A 17,971-nucleotide genomic window follows, 5' to 3' on the forward strand; every position below is an offset into this window, starting at 1 on the left:
ATTTATATTGATGTATTATTGTATATTTTTTGTTTGTTATGTAAATTTTTCTTTGTTAAATATAGTTGTTAGACATCTCCAGTGGTGAAAATTTAAAGGATATTTACCGAGGTGAATAAATTAGGTAGCAAAGTATTAAGATGTTATGCCATTAGAGAGAGATGGATGTCATTTTAAAAATTTACATAGATGTTACATAGTAACATTAAGGGAAAATTACATGTGGACACGTTTTTTTCTATTTAATTCTAATAATAACGTTACTTTTTAAATTTTTGAATATACCATCAGTTTTACCGTTTTTTCATTTTAATCCATTTCTTTATGTTTGGCTTGTTGAGCACGCTTAGTGGATGAGGGGGGCTGACGTCATTGTCAGTTGAATGAGATGGAGGTCATGTCAAAGTGGGCGTGTGGGCACGATTTTCAGTTTTTGAATTTTTTTAAACTTTTACCCAAAAAGTGGGTTGTAAACCTCACAAACCGCCTCTATTTCTTCTCTCTCAATATAAGTGTTCTTTCTTTTTCCTAATTTCATTTCTTCTCTCTAAATGCTTAGTAATGGTGAAAACACGTTCGTCTACTTCTCCATCTGCGTCATCCAAGGCGATGAATCTGAAGAACAAATCAAAAGAAACAATGTCTGAGGGTAGTAATAGTGGAGAGTCTGATCTTTCTTCGAAGAGGAAGAGGAATAATGCTGGGTCTAAGAAGGGGAAATCTGCAGATCGTCCTTTGAAAAAGATGAAGCAGGTGGTTGAAGAAGACGATGTTGAATATGATAATGACGATTTGGAGATTCGAGTTCCAGATAGTATTAAGGTATATATAATTTATATTTGGTTTATTTTTTGATTTAATATTTTAGTTTGATGGATTTATGGTTTACGGTTTTCTTTTTGGCTTTTTGTTTTGTTTTTTTGGTTTTGATTTAATATTTTTTTTCGTCTGTTGATTTTTGGTTGTGTTAGTAAAAATAGTACAATTACTTAAAAAAATATGAATAATTATAAATTCTACTTAAACCGTATTTTCGAACCAAACCAAATTGTTCTTAATGGTTTGGTTTGATTTGAAAATTTTATTGGTCTGGTTTGGTTTCCAAAATTCAAAAAACCGCTATACTGGTTCAGTTCTAAAAAATATAAAAATCCGAACCAAACCAATCCTTAAACACCCCTAAGATCAGTAGCAATATCAATATGAGCTTTCTTAATATTAAAGTCAACAAAAATATCATTAATTAGTATGAATTTTAATTTTGGAACACCTCGGGTTGTAATTACCGTAGCACTCCAAATTAATTTGAATTTACTCTCTTAAATTATCTTAGTGAACAAAGCCAAGGCCGGCCAGAGGGTGGGGCAGCCAGGGCTGCCCCAGGACCCATAATTTTTGGGCCCGGAAAAATTTAAACTAATATATATATATATATACGCATATAAAAACTTTAATATATATAAATACTTAATTCCGTAAATCGCATGAAAATCTTATGGCACATATGGTAATTGAGGTGTTCTATGGATGAAGAAATTGTTGGTTCGATCTTTTTTACCTTGATTTTTATATTTTAAAAAGTTATATATGTTATTCTTTCATTTCAAAGTCCTAACAAAAAAAAATTATAAAGATATTAATAAATAATTTTAATGTAGTTCTTTTAATAGTATTATAAATAATATATATATTTATCATGTATTTTTTAAAAAATTTATAAATATGTAAAAAAATTATATAATTTTTCACATATTATTTTTTTTTTAAAAAAAATGTGTTAAAATATATAACACTTCAATAGAGATGCTCGCAATAATTAATTAATATTATTTTATCGAGTTAGCTTATGTGGCAAAAATTTATTTATTACATAGAGATAAAATAATTAAAATTAATATTGTGTCAAAATTTAATTAATATTTATCTTTAATTTTTATATAGAGGGGCCTATTTTTAAATTTTCTCCCCGGCATCTTCTCACCTTGAGACGGCCCTGAACAAAGCTAATTTCATTCATAATTAGAGAATTAAGCCGAAGTGTTGATCAACATTTGTTATTTTATTTTTTTTATGTAAAATATTGCATTGTAATTTTTAAATTATTAAAAAAGTAACTAAATAGAATTCTAAAAATATAATTATCTTTAAAATATGTACAAGCCACTCAAAAGAGGGCATGCAATCTCCGATTAGGGCGGTCTTTCACAATAAATGCAATTTTGCTAGTTGGTAATTTTTTGTATGAATAAGTATAATATAAAATACAGCGTTGATATGTGTTCTGGAATATGTATAGTTGTGGAAAAAAATCTTCTGTCCCAAAAAGCATGTCTCCACCCTATCTCACCAACAAGTTTAAGCCACCTGTTTTTTTTTTTATTTATTAAATAATTTAATGAAAAATTATAACGTTAACTTAACTGAATAGTTAACTTTCCTCCTATATTTAATGCTATATTCTCTCTCTCTCAGAATTGTAAAAGTCTCCTTTTAACTTAATAATAATACTTTTCAAAGTAAATAATATTTTAAACAAACAAATTTTACTTTTTTTTTATCTCCACTGTAGAACCATCATTTTTCTGGGTTTTTCCTACTTTATTGAAGAAGAAAAAGAAGAAAACAAGTAAGCTCCATTTTCTATTTATTCATTTGATTTTTTTTTCTTGGGTTTCTCCTATTTTATTGAAGAAAAAAAGTAAACTTCATTTTCTATTTTTTTAATTCTTATTTTCTTTCTTTAAAATAATATTCAAATAAATTATATATTCAAATCACACATATTTTTTTTTTTTTGGTTACTTTTGCTGTATCGATTGTATATAAACTTATATATAATCAAATGTTTTGTTTTATTCATTCGTTTTTTTTAAGGATTTATAAAATGTAAAAAATATTTTATTTATTTACTGTATCATATTCTTATTATATATATATATATATTAATTTTTACTTTTTAAAATTATTTTTATATAGTTAAAATTATTAGTTACTTTATGACAACTTATTAATATTTAATTTATTAATTAATATATTTTTAAAATCTGACTTATTTATATATACAGGATTATGAATATTGATACAAATAATGAGGAACAACACTCCAACAATCAAAGGAATGAAGAAAATCAAGAAGCTACAAATGATTACGCTGTAAAAATAATGCAAATTCATTCCAACATTCCTGATGATGAGATACCAAAGGTTAGTATGGAATTTGAAACTGAAGAACAAGCTTATAATTTTTATAATGTTTATGCTTATAAAGTTGGTTTTAGCATACGGAGAAGCAAAAGTCATAAGGATAATGAAAATGGAAAAATAAAAAATAGAACTTTTTGTTGCTCATGTGAAGGCTTTCGTGAGAAAGATAAACAGAATGATAATGTGAAATGTCATCGTGCTACAACAAGATTTGGTTGTTTGGCGAGGATGAAGATAAAACTTCATCAATTTGGAAAATATCAAGTTATTGAATTTAATGCAGAGCATACACATGTGACTTCAAGCCCTAATATGAGTCACTTACATAGGTCACAAAGAAGAATAACCCCTGCTCAAGCATCTGAAATTGAAATGGCTGAGAATTCAGGAATTGCTCCTAAAGCCAGTATGGAACTAATGATTAGGCGAGCCGGCGGACACGAAAATCTTGGATTTATTTTGGATGATTGCCGAAATTACATACGCACCAAAAGAACAATTCAAATGCGTGCAGGAGATACAGGTGGTGTTCTTGAATATCTTCAAAAGAAGAAGTCAAAAGATCCTAATTTTTATTATGCATTGCAAGCGGATGAAGATGATTTGTTAACAAATATATTTTGGGCGGATGCACGAATGAAGGAATCATATTATAACTTTGGTGATGTTGTTAGCTTTGACACAACCTACAGAAAAAATCATGATTGTCGACCTTTTGCTATGTTTGTTGGGGTAAATCATCATAAACAAACCACTATATTTGGTGCTGCATTGTTATATGATGAAACTACTGAAACATTTATGTGGTTATTTGACACATTTGTAGAAGCTATGTCAGGGAAAAAACCAAAAACTATTCTTACTGATCAAGATGCGGCAATGGCAAAAGCATTAAGATCCCAATGGCCAGAAACGTATCACCGTTTATGTATCTGGCATATGTATCAGAATGCAGCTAAACACTTGAGTAGTGTTTTTGAAAGATTTCGTGAATTTGCTCATGATTTTGGAAATTGCATATATGAGTATGATGAAGAATGTGAATTCATTGAGGCTTGGGGAAACATGCTTGGGAAATATAATCTTGAAAATAATGATTGGTTGGCACAACAGTTCAAGGTTAAGGAGAAATGGGCTTTAGTATATGGAAGAGATACTTTTTGTGCAAATATGACCACTACACAGCGAAGTGAAAGCATGAATAATGTACTTAAAAAGTATGTCAGCTATCAACACACTATGTTGCGTTTTTTAGAGCATTTTGAGAGGTTGATTGATGATCGACGTTATGAAGAGTTAAAAGCCGACTTTAGAGTAAGTCAACGTAATTTGGCACCATCACTTCCAATTGAAATTTTGAATCATGCAGCGAATGTGTATACCCCTGCAGTGTTGAGAATGTTTGAGGTTGAGTTTTCAAAGGCTTATAGTTGTGCTATGGAACTTATTACCGAGTTAGGAGTTATGAGAGAATATAAGCTTACTCCGAATGGTAAGTCTTTTCACCACACAGTTAAATATGATTCATCGATTAATACAACATTATGTAGTTGCAAGAAGTTTGAGTTTGCAGGAATATTATGCTCACATATTCTTAAAGTCTTTTCCTTTCATAATATTGTGAAAATACCTTCTCAATACATTTTAAAGAGGTGGACAAAGCATGCGAAGATGGGAGTTACAAGTAGTACCTTTGAGATTAAACAGGGAGATGATCCTAAAACATGTTTGGCATTACGTTATCAAGATTTGTCAAGATCCTATACTCATATTGTAACAAGAGCATCAGTAATTGAAAAAGCCTATAAACTTGCTAGAGATGGTTTTAAACGAATTTCAGATGATGTGGATGCTTGTTTGGAAGAAGATACTGTTGGAAGAAAAGAGGAGAATTGTACCGACGACAGAATCAATACAACAATAAAAGGTATAAAAATAAATAATAAGAGAATTCGTGGTAGTTCTTCTACACGTCCAAAAAATGCTCTTGAGAAGATGCGTAAAAAAACTAAAGTTTCTAAAAAAACCGTCTCTACAAAACAGGTACTTATTTTTATTTTTTTAACTTTATGTTTTCAATTCTATAATTTTATAATATTAAATGTTATATATTTTATCTTACAGGCTTCACAAGTCTTTCACAACAATGATCAAGTCAATAATATATATGCCACTTTGTCAACCAGATTTTTCATTCCCGACTACATCATATAATCCTAACCATGTAATATATTATATATTTTATTTAATTTTTTATATCAACAACCAATTTTATATATATTTATATCTTTTTGTTTTTTACAAATTAATATGGCACCTGAAAATTCAAGCATACAAATAAGCATGACTGAATTACTTTTACAGGTATATTGACTTTATTTAAAAATAATAATAATAATAATAATAATAATAAATGTATTGCTTAATAAAAATTTTATTATGCATATAGGCTGAGAAGACACCTATTGGATTTGAAGATAGCTAATTTTTCAAGAATATCTAAGAATTTGGCTTGGTGGAGTTAGCAATTGTTAAAGGCACAAATTTATTGATATGTTTTGGAATTTAATTTATAATTATGATTATGTGGAGTTAGAATATAACTTTTATAAAGAATTTTATTATTTTTAACAATGGTGTGGAATTTGATTATATATATAAAAGATGTTATATAAATACATACGAGCAAAACAAAAGAGAGATGAAAATTTGAAAATTAAATAACAGTGGGGTAGTGGGGTGTTATAAATAACGCTGCCATGGGACTTGCTAGACTAGACAAATATATTGAATAATATATAAATATTAGCACAGGATAGGAAATAAAAGAATATAATATGTAGTTAATTTAATATTTAGTACTATTATTATTATTATTGAATAATTGAATCAAGAGAGAGAATATAACATTAATTATAGGATAAAAGATAACTGTCTGTTAACTTTAGTTAATCTATCTTAACGTTTTAAATTTTTATTGAAGTATCTATTAAATGAAGAAAATAGGTGGCTTAAATTTATTGGTGGGACAGGGTGGAGACATGGTTTTGGGGACAGAAGATTTTTTTTCCGTACAGTTGTATACTCCTTAGATGGAAAGGATCATTCCCAAGTAGTCCGTACAATGTAACAAAGATAAAATTTAAACATGCGCAAATAGAAAAAGAAATATATACATGTAAACACATGAAACTAACAACTGTCGAGCTTGGGCACGACTTGCCAAAGCTTCATATGAAGGTTTAAGACATCTGTAGCAAGATTGATTGAAACTAATGTTAATAACAAATAGGAACAAGACTAAAAAAATCAATATATGAGGAAAATTCAAAAGATATAAAGTAAACAAAGAAAATTGCAAAAGAAAGAAGAAAAAATGCAAAGCAAAAACTCTTCTAATCATCCAAACAACCAAAATTTACAAATACATATTGATATTTTTCCAGCAAAAGAAGAAAATTAATATAATTTTGAAAAAAAAATATGTAGGATTTACCAGAATGAAGAAGAAAGAGGAGAATGAAAACATTGTGTGAAGAAAACATAATTTACACAATAATTATATGGAATATCATAAAAAAAAAATTTAAAAAGAAGAAAACTATTTGGTTTTCGTTTTATCTTTTCTTCCGGCAAGAATCATAAAAATTTGGAGGTGTCTACTGAAAGCTTGGTTAAAGAGCAAGCGAGTCTGGAACTCTGATACAATAGGAACCATGACAAAATTGCTGTAGGAATGAAGATTATGAGTCCCATTATGTATTCATAAACTCTTACTGGTTCCTTCCTTTATTAAAATTTGAAAAACATGACATGAAAAAGGTACTTACAAGAACAATGGCCTACCCTGTGGGCAAGAAAGAAAGGATAGCAGCAAATAAATCTGAAAGAGTAAGGCCACGTACTACAAATAAGACAGTCATGACTGAAATAAAACCAAGAAACAAAAGTGCCATGAGAATTCTAATCATGAGCTGGAAATGTTTCCGAAATCGTTTTCTGCCCAGGGACATCATCTGATAAAACCAAAGATCAAATATTGCATTTAGAAAATGATTAATTGTCCATTTTACACAATATTTATTTCCAGTGTTGAAGACAGTTAAAACTGTTATATTGTTGTTAACTGTAATTAGCTTTGTTCTGTCAGTTAGTTATGGTTGTTTGCCACGTGTTCTTTCTGTTAGTTAGTTAGTAAAGTCTGTTATAGACTTCTTGTATTGTTAGTCTATAAAGCTGTAACACTTGATCATAATCAGTAAGAAGTCTTTTGCTAAATCTTTCCAGCACTTTCTTCTTCTTCATCCTTTCTCCTTCTCTGTTTTGTTCTGTTCTTGATTGTTCTTCAATGGCTAGAAACTTCAACATGGTATCAGAGCAGTTTCCTCCTTTGGGCGTGAACATGGCGACCGTGGGTAATGCTGGTGCAAACTCTGGTGTGACCAATCAACCGAATCCTGCAAGCGCGAATGGAGCTACTGTGAGAAATCGAACACATCAAGAACCTGTGATTTTCAATCACAATATCTCGATCAGATTAAATGATCACAACTTCCTGCTATGGAAGCAACAAGTTCTTGCGGCTATCAGAGGCAATCGATTGCTGAAATACATCAAAGAACCTCCACCAGCTGAGTTCTTGACAGAGGCAGATCGTGAAGCTGACAGGTCCAATCCAGTGTATTTAGAATGGGAGGTTCAAGACCAGCTTCTGGTATCGTGGTTGTTATCGTCCATGACAGAAGGTTTATTAACTCGAATGGTTGGGTGCAATACCTCTCTTCAGATCTGGAATGCTCTAGAAAAACATTTCACACTTCAGATTTCTTCCAAGATTCTTGAGTTTAGAACTAAACTCCAGAACTTGAAGAAAGGATCGATGAGTCTCAATGAATATCTGCTTAAGGTCAAGCAAACAGTGGATCTTTTAGCCTCAGTTGGTGAAGTCCTTAGTGATCGAGATCATGTTGCTGCCATTTTCAAGGGGCTGCCAAGTGAGTATGATACCTTTGTCATTTCATCAAACACAAGGGTTGAGAATTACACTGTGGGAGAAATAGAAGCATTACTTCTTGCTTCTGAGTCGAGAATTGAAAAGTCCAGCAAAGAAATTGATCTCAGTGCCAACTTGGTCACCAATGATCTGGACTCCACGGCTGAAGCTAATCTTGCATTTCGAAGATTCAAGCAATTTGGTCGTGGAAATTCTCAACTCAGCAATGCTTCTGCTCAATTTAACAGGATTCCTAATCCTAATGTCAGGTTCAACAATTTTTCTCCCAATCCCAATCAGAGTAGCATGAGCAGAGGTAATTTCAACTTTAATCCTCTCAGAAATAACAGGTTTGGATTTAACTTTCCTAACCGGCCTCAGTGCCAACTCTGCTTGCGATTTGGTCATGTTGTGCAAGATTGTCCTTTTCGTTTTGACAAATCTTTCTCAGGACCACCTTTAGCTAATGGCAGTAGCAGTGGCAACTCTCAACCCTCTACTCAGCTGCAATCACAGGCTCAAGCTAATCTTGCTACCAACAGTTCCTACAATGATGCAAATTGGTATCCCGATTCAGGAGCTACGAATCATTGTACCAATCAAGCTCAAAACCTTGGCAGTAGTGTTGAATATGGTGGTCAAGATCAGCTATACATGGGAGATGGATCAGGTTTGCATATTAAACATGTTGGTCATTCTCATATTCTTTCACAAAATTCTTCTACACCCCTTGTTCTTAACAATTTATTGCATGTTCCTGAAATTACAAAAAACCTCATTAGTGTCTCTAAATTTGCTCGTGACAATGATGTATTTTTTGAATTTCATGCTGATATGTGTTGTGTTAAGGACAATTCGACTCATACTATTTTTATGATGGGGAAGCACAAGAATGGCCTGTATTTGTTTGATTCCAACCATGTCAAGATTGTCCCTCCTCTTCCTAAGCAGCCTGCCACAGAATCCAACACCAGTAGCACCAGTAGCAGCTCTTTTCCAGCCTCCTTAGAAGTTAAAACAACCTACATGGTCACCCTTAATAATGCCAAAGTAGCAGTATCTAAATGTGTCCAATGTAATTCTGAAGTACAAAATGATTTCACTCTTTGGCACAATAGACTAGGGCATCCTTCTCAAAGAGTTGTACAAACTGTTTTACAGTCATGTAACATTCCCATAAGCAATAAAATTTCTCATTTTTCCATTTGTTCAGCTTGTTGTCTTGGCAAGATTCATAAGTTCCCATTTCCCAAAGCTTCCACTACTGTTATTAATGAACCTTTGCAGCTTGTAGTCTCTGATTTATGGGGACCTTCATACACTCCATCCTTCAACAATTACAAGTACTATATACACTTTGTTGATGTGTATTCCAGGTTTACATGGCTTTATCTACTGAAAAACAAGTCTGATGCTCTTAAAGTCTTCCTAAACTTTAAGGCTGAAGCTGAGTTACAACTAGGAAAAAAACTGAAATGCCTACAAACCGATTGGGGGGGTGAGTATAGATCCTTCACTAAGTATCTTACTGACCATGGAATCCAACATAGACACCCTTGTCCCACCACACATCAACAAAATGGCCTAGCTGAAAGAAAGCATAGGCACATTGTTGAAAATGGTCTTGCTTTGCTTGCTCAAGCATCTTTACCACTTAAGTTTTGGGATGAGGCTTTTTCGAACAACTGTCTACCTCCACAATAGACTCCCCACCCCACTTCTTGGTCATAAATCTCCCATTGAAACTCTGTTTAATATCCAACCTGATTACACCACCTTTAGAACCTTTGGTTGTAGGTGTTTCCCCAACATTAGGCCATATAATAAACACAAGTTGGAATATAGGTCTACTCCCTGTACCTTTTTGGGATATAGCCTCAATCACAAAGGGTACAAGTGCCTAGATTCAAATGGGAGACTTTACATTTCTAGGGATGTCATTTTTGAGGAGTTTGCTTTTCCCTATGCTAAAACCAGTACCATTTCACCCAATACAGTTTCTGTCTCCACTGGTGTATCTTCTATTATCCCTACATGTTCTCATTCTTCTTGTTCTTACACAATGGCTGATTTATTGCACTCAAATGTTGAGAATGACCAACCTGTTACCACAAATCATGATTTATCTCCCACTAACAGTTGCCTTCCTAGTCGATCTTCTGGTTTTGATGCAGGTCAGTCCACTACAGGTGTTGTTTTGTCTGATTGTCCACAGGTTGTCACTCATAATGAACAACAACCTCCTTCATCAGATTGTCCTACTGGTGTGCCTCTCCCTGCTGGTGTGGACACTACTGTTGTTGCTGCATCTGGTTGTAGCAGTGACATAGCTACTGCTGCTTCCACTATCAGTGGCTGCCATCAAACTGTTGGGTTTTATGCCCTAAATAAAACTCATTTCAATATAATCAGATTTACTTATTAATATAGATCAGAAATAACATTTAATGTTGCATGGTTCACATGATTTATTTCATGATTATATGTACATAATGTATAAATTCATCTGAAACCCTTTTCACATACTTGATCCTGTTTATTGTGCCGTCAACACATTGGAAAGTAAACATGACTATGTGAATAAAGTTTCCTAGATTTATCAGACATAGGGTTTTACTGATATGATAATCTACAACAGAGTTTACTTGCATTTGGAGAAGTGCTATGTTCTTTCCAGAGCATTGGTTAAAGTAAAGCTCAGGTTGGATGCATGGAGTATGCATCGGAAGGGACCGATATTGAACTCTGACTTAGATTTAATTAAACTTACCGTAAAATCTATTCAAGTCAATATCGCCTAGTTGATCCTAGATCAAATGATCTTAATCCTGTTATGATTAGGCTCAATCTTGAAAGGCTATTCGTGTTCCTTGAATTGTTAGTTAAGCCTACCTTTTGGTCAGGGTGATACGTACTTTTTGGAAACACGGTAGTGCAATTGAGTGGGAGCGCTAGCATAAACATGGAATCTATAGCTTCTATCTGGCGAATAGTAAGCAAAGGATGATCTCCTTCGAGCTTGACCAAACGAACATAAATGGTGGAGTACTCATTTCACATAAGCTGAAATATCATTTATACGGGGTCAAGTGTTTTAAGGAATAAATACATTGTAGGGTGTAACGGTAATTTAATCCCTTTACAGTGTAGATCATTCATATAGAGGATCATTGATCACATTAGGATTATAACAATGGATAACTAATGATGTGTCTATATGGTGGAACATATAGAGCATTCTATATACTGAGAGTGCAATTCTAAGTTCTATGCGTGGATTCAACGAAGAATTAATAAGTTAGTGAATTTTAGTGCTAAATTCTTGATCTACTTATTGGAAGCTCGGTTATATAGACCCATGGTCCCCCCACTAGTTGAGATAATATTACTTGTAAGACTCATATAATTGGTTTTGATTAATCAATTATAATTCTCAAATTAGACTATGTCTATTTGTGAATTTTTCACTAAGTAAGGGCGAAATTGTAAAGAAAGAGTTTATAGGGGCATATTTGTTAATTATGATACTTTGTATGGTTCAATTAATAAATATGATAAATGACAATATTATTTAATGATTATTTATAGTTATTAAATAGTTAGAATTGGCATTTAAATGGTTGAATTAGAAAATTGGCGTTTTTGAGAAAATCAGATGCAGAAAAGGTAAAACTGCAAAATTGCAAAAAGTGAGGCCCAAATCCACTAGTATAGGGCCAGCCACTTTTGTAGGAAATTTAAACTGATATTTTCATTATTTTAATGCCAAATAATTCAAACCTAGCCCTAGTGGAATGCTATAAATAGATAGTGAAGGCTTCAGGAAATTCACACTTAAATTTTCTATTTTTCCTTCAGAGAAAAACCTGAGCCTTTCTCTCTCCCTATCTTTAGCTGCCACTTCTTCTTTCTCTTCCCTCTTGATAATTTCGAAATCCTTAGTGTATGAGTAGTGCCCACACACATCAAGTGATACCTCAATCATAGTGAGGAAGATCGTGAAGAAAGATCATCAGCAAAAGGAGTTTCAGCATCAAAGATTCAGAGAAAGAGATCCAGGTTCAGATATTGATAATGCTCTGCTACAGAAAGGAATCAAGGGCTAGATATCTGAACGGAAGGAGTCATTATATTCCGCTGCACCCAATGTAAGGTTTCTTAAACTTTATATGTGTTTAATTTATTGTTTTAGAAAGTTCTTATTTAGGGTGTTAATCAACATACTTGTGAGTAGATCTAAGATCCTGGTAAAATAATTTCCAACACAAACACCAGGTCCTCAAAATGATAACATGAGGACACGATCTAAGTCTGGCATTCATAAACCAAAGGCACTTTTGGTGACTAGAGAACCTACATCTCTTCAGGAAGCTCTTAATCAGTTAGTGTGGAACAAGGCAATGAGTGATGAAGTTCTTGCCCTGGTTAGAAACAAGACATATACTCTTGTTAGACTCCCACCAGGAAGGAAAGCTATTGGTTGTAAGTGGGTGTACAAAAAGAAGGAGAATCCAGATGGGTCTGTTCTAAAATACAAGGCAAGGCTTGTGGCTAAGGGATTTCATCAAGAATATGGATTTGACTTTACTGAGACCTTTAGTCCAGTAGTTAAACCGGTTACAATTCGTGTTGTCCTGACTTTAGCCTTGTCAAATGGTTGGCATATTCGACAATTGGATGTCAATAATGCTTTCCTTAATGGAGATCTACAAGAGGAGGTGTACATGTTACAACCTCCAGGGTTTGAAGTGCCTGGCAAAACCGATTTGGTGTGTAAGTTGCACAAGGCCATTTATGGCCTTAAACAAGCTCCTCGAGCTTGGTTCGAAAAACTTCAGCAATGTCTCTTGTCTCTAGGCTTCACATCATCTAAATCAGACCATTCCCTCTTTGTTTTGCATACATCTACCTCTGTTACACTTATCCTAGTGTATGTAGATGATATATTGGTTACAGGGAGTGACAATGCCACTATCGAATCCATTGTTGCTGCACTCAACAAACAGTTTGCTCTAAAAGACCTTGGTCCTCTTGCATATTTTCTTGGGATTGAAGTGACACAAACAGAAGCTGGAATCCACTTATCTCAAGCTAAATATGCTAAGGACCTTCTTCTTAAGGCTCACATGAGCAATGCTAAACCTTCTCCAACACCTATGACTAGTGGTATTCGATTATCTGCATATCAAGGGGAACCATTGGAAGATGTTCAGTTGTATAGGTCAGTTGTTGGGGCTCTTCAATACCTGACCATTACAAGACCTGAACTCTCATTTAGTGTAAACAAGGTCTGCCAATTCATGCAAAAGCCCTTGTCTACACATTGGTCTGCAGTTAAGCGAATACTTAGGTATATTAGTGGCACTGTGGATCACGGTCTGCATCTGCAAAAACCTGAGAACTTGGATCTGGTTGCTTACTGTGATGCCGACTGGGCATCCGATCCAGATGATCGAAGATCCACGACAGGTTTTGCCATTTTCCTTGGGACAAATCTGATTGCTTGGAAAAGCAAAAAGCAACAAACTATTTCGAGGTCTAGCACTGAAGCCGAATACAGGAGTGCTGCCAGTGTTACGGCAGAACTTACGTGGCTACAATATTTGTTTTCTGAACTCAAGATTCAACTCTCTCAACCCCCTACAATATGGTGTGACAATCTCAGCACTATAATGCTAACACAGAATCCGGTTTTGCATCAAAGAACCAAGCATATTGAGTTGGATTTGTATTTCATTCGAGAAAAGGTTCTCAGCAAGGTCATTCAAATCAAGCACATCTCCTCCTATGATCAGTTAGCTGATGGGTTAACTAAAGCGATTTCCAGTCAAAGATTTGCTGAGTTTAGGCACAAACTCAACATTGAAGATCGTTCAATTATGAGTTTGAGGGGAGGTGTTGAAGACAGTTAAAACTGTTATATTGTTGTTAACTGTAATTAGCTTTGTTCTGTCAGTTAGTTATGGTTGTTTGCCACGTGTTCTTTCTGTTAGTTAGTTAGTAAAGTCTGTTATAGACTTCTTGTATTGTTAGTCTATAAAGCTGTAACACTTGATCATAATCAGTAAGAAGTCTTTTGCTAAATCTTTCCAGCTCTTTCTTCTTCTTCATCCTTTCTCCTTCTCTGTTTTGTTCTGTTCTTGATTGTTCTTCAATGGCTAGAAACTTCAACATCCAGCAATGTCCATTTGCTTACCTTTAAGACAAGGATAGGCCCTTGAAATTCAAAAAAAAAAAAAAAAAAAAAAAAAACATAATGAGAGCATCGCCCAAAAGAGTTTATGCATTAACAAAGAAATAGTTCGTAGATGGACAGAACGTGTTTCATAATCACTACCCCCCTTGACCCTTCCTTGGCTTCTTGGTCTAGTCAAGCATCAAAGTTATGAACATGATAAGCTATAATCAATCAAATGAATAAAGAGGAAACATACTTTTAGGTTAATTTAAGAAGAAGATGATAAACCATTTGAACATAATTTTATTGTATATTTGAACGAATTTGTAGTGATCAGAACAAGTGTCTAAATATTTAAATGTATGCATCGGTTTCATATAGACAAATATTAATGAAACTATCTTTGAAGCCAACATTTATGAAATCAACATGTTAATTTAAATTTTTAAACTTTTTTGAACATTTTTTAAGTTTAACAATGGGACAAAATATATATAATCACATATATATGCTTTCTAGTATGTAAATAGGTCTTCAACCTTATCTTTAATGGGTGGAAAGAAGTCAATGTTATTGTCGGGCACTTGCTGTGCACATTTCCATAATTATTACACCTTGTCCACTCTTATGATCCAAATACAAAAGTAAAGAAAAACCTTATATAATCCAACCATTATAATCATCAAATATCTATGCCAATAAAAATGGAGATCCAAAACATAATTCCCATTATCCTCTTCATCACTTTCGTCCATTTCTACAACCCTTGTCAATCCGAGCTCTGCCACCCAGAAGACAAGAAAGTCCTTCTCCAAATCAAGCAAGCCTTCAACAATCCACGTGTCTTCTCCAGATGGGACCCAAAAACCGACTGCTGCGCTGACTGGACAGACTCCCTCAAATGCGATGAGACCACACACCGTATCACCTCCTTCATGCTCCTCTCCGGTGATCTTTCCGGACCCATCCCCTCTCAATTCGGAGACCTTCCATATCTCGATGTCTTATGGCTTCACAAGCAACCCAATCTCACCGGACCCATCCCACGAGCCCTAACCAAGCTCCACAAGCTCAGGTTCCTTGTAGTTAGCTGGGCCAATCTATCGGGACCGGTCCCGGACTTTCTTAGCGAGATGAAAAATCTAGAAGACATTCAACTCTCTTTCAACAATCTCTCTGGACCCATCCCGGAATCTATCTCCAAACTACCCAAACTCACAGGGCTTAGCTTAGACCGTAACAAACTGACGGGACCAATACCGGACTCATTCGGAGAATTCCAAGGCAAGAGCTTTTATCTTGATCTGTCCCACAATCAAATTTCCGGAAATATACCAATCTCGCTGGGGAATATGATGGAATTCAACCACGTGGACCTGTCCCGGAACCATCTCGGTGGTGATGCTTCTGTGTTCTTCGGTTCTAATAAGAAGAGTTTGCAGTACGTGGACTTTTCAAGGAATTTATTGGAGTTTGACCTGTCCAACGTTGAGTTTCCAGAGAACTTGTTTTGGTTAGATCTGAACCATAATAAGATAAGAGGGAGTCTTCCAGTGGGATTGGCCTCACTGAAATATTTTCAGTTTATAAATGTGAGTTACAACAGATTGTGTGGACAAATTCCCGTTGGTGGACGGCTAAAGAGTTTGGACAATACGTCGTACTTTCATAACCGTTGCCTGTGTGGTGCTCCTCTAAAAATTTGTTAGAAGCTATGAAATAAATATAATGGGGATGTAGCTCAGATGGTAGAGCGCTCGCTTAGCATGCGAGAGGTACGGGGATCGATACCCCGCATCTCCAAGGTTTTTAGTACACAGTTCATAATTGTTGGACACTTTTACTTTTTATTGTTACTTCTTTTTCATTTACTTTCGGGAAGATAGAAGATATATAAATTACAATTTTAACTGCATTCAACTTGAACTCCTCCCTCCGTTAAAAAAATTATTCTTTTTTAGAATTGTGTTTTTAAAAGTGAGAATAAAAAATAACTTTTATCATTTTAAAAGTTAAATAGTATTTGGCAAAGTATGTTAACACTATTTTAAGATTTTTACTTACTAAAAAAAATTAATATTCTACACTATACCATGACATGAATCCATCCTACCCAGGACCCAACTTGAACTTGGACTCCAGCCCGAACCCGGACCCGAACGCAGACTCAGACCCAGACCCAAACCCAACCACCAGACCCCGCACCTGAACCTCGGACCTAGACTTAGACTCTCACCTCGGACCCTAGACCCGAACTTAAACCTTAGACCAAGATCCTGTCCCGGACCTCGAACCTAGACTTGAACTTGAACACGAACCTGAACCTGTATCCAAAACCCTGGGCCAGGTCTGAGGTCTTTGGCTGGGTTTGAGGTTCGAGTCCGGGTCTAAGGTTTGGGGTTCGGGTCGGGGTTTAAGGTTCAGGATTCGGGTCTAGGATTTGGGTTGGGGTCAGGGTCGGGGTTCGCGGTTTGGGTCCGGGTTCTAGTTTGGGTTTGGCATTCTGGTCTAGGGTCTGATGTCTGGGTTCGGGTCTGGATCCGGATTTAGTATTATTGTAATTTTATAATTTTATTAAGGGTAAAAATGGTATAGTCAATATGCACACCATTACCACACTTTTATAATAGTAAGATATTAAAGTATTATTATAATTAAGGTTATTAAAAAAAAGGGATATTGGCGGTTAAATCACCTGAACTTTAAATTTTTTAACACTTAACCACAAAAATTGATTTTTGGGGCGCAAAACCAACTGAACTCCCATTCTATTTTGCTTTATACTTCTCCGTCCAAAAATCACAGTTAAGTGTCACAGTGGTCTGCCCACGTGTACACACTTGTACACGTGACAAATTTTTAGTGGCCCACATAATATTAATTTTAAAAAATAATTATAAATAATAATTTAAAATTATAAAAATAAATAAATTATAAGAAAATTATTTTCTCTTATTTTCTTTTTTTCTTTCTTTCTTTTTTTTTTCCCTTTTTCTTTTCTTCTTTTTCTTAACTAAAAAAACCCTAGCAAACCTTAGAACCCAACCCCCCTCTCACACACTCTCTCTCACGGTGCACAACGTCGACGACCACCCTGACCCCCCTTTCTTTTCTTGTGCAATGTCGGAGCCACCAACAGACTAGGATACCACAAAATTGGAATCCCCAAGCCTCGAAACCAAAAACCCCAACCTCCCTCCTCGACCAACCCCGACGACCACCACAAAGAGAGAGAGAGAGAGAGAGAGAGAGAGAGAGAGAGAGAGAGAGAGAGAGAGAGAGAGAGAGAGAGAGAGAGAGAGAGAGAGAGAGAGAGAGAGAGAGAGAGAGAGAGAGAGAGAGAGAGAGAGAGAGAGAGAGAGGGCCTGGGAGGGGGTTCAGTAGAAAAAGAAGAAGAAAGAAGAAAGAAGAAGAAAAAGAAAAAAAAATACTTTAAAAATAATTTTTTTTCTAATTTTTTTTAAATATTTATAATTATTTTTTAAAAAATTAATATTACGCGGGCCACTAAAAATTTGTCACGTGTACAAGTGTGTACTCGTAGAAGTCCACTATGACACTTAACTATGATTTTTGGACGAAGGAATACAGAGCAA

At 34.6% G+C, this 17,971-nt stretch overlaps 2 protein-coding genes and 1 non-coding gene across 3 annotated transcripts; all 3 read left to right on the forward strand.

The window, feature by feature from the left end:
- Positions 1-561: 561 nt before the first annotated feature.
- Positions 562-5,418, forward strand: LOC115713683 (protein FAR1-RELATED SEQUENCE 5-like). The gene is made up of 4 exons (XM_061103236.1): positions 562-822; positions 2,570-2,586; positions 3,066-5,247; positions 5,329-5,418. The coding sequence occupies exons 1-4, from the start codon at positions 562-564 to the stop codon at positions 5,416-5,418; spliced, it is 2,550 nt and encodes an 849-aa protein (XP_060959219.1).
- Positions 5,419-14,673: 9,255 nt separating this feature from the next.
- Positions 14,674-16,394, forward strand: LOC115698559 (polygalacturonase inhibitor). The gene has a single exon (XM_030625651.2). It carries the CDS (start codon positions 15,068-15,070, stop codon positions 16,082-16,084), a length of 1,017 nt encoding a protein of 338 aa, XP_030481511.2. The 5' UTR covers positions 14,674-15,067; the 3' UTR covers positions 16,085-16,394.
- Positions 16,106-16,178, forward strand: TRNAA-AGC (transfer RNA alanine (anticodon AGC)). The gene has a single exon. It is a non-coding gene; the product is annotated as a tRNA-Ala (tRNA).
- Positions 16,395-17,971: the final 1,577 nt, after the last annotated feature.

Source organism: Cannabis sativa, chromosome 8 (genome assembly GCF_029168945.1).
Source record: "Cannabis sativa cultivar Pink pepper isolate KNU-18-1 chromosome 8, ASM2916894v1, whole genome shotgun sequence".
Lineage (NCBI taxonomy): Eukaryota > Viridiplantae > Streptophyta > Magnoliopsida > Rosales > Cannabaceae > Cannabis > Cannabis sativa.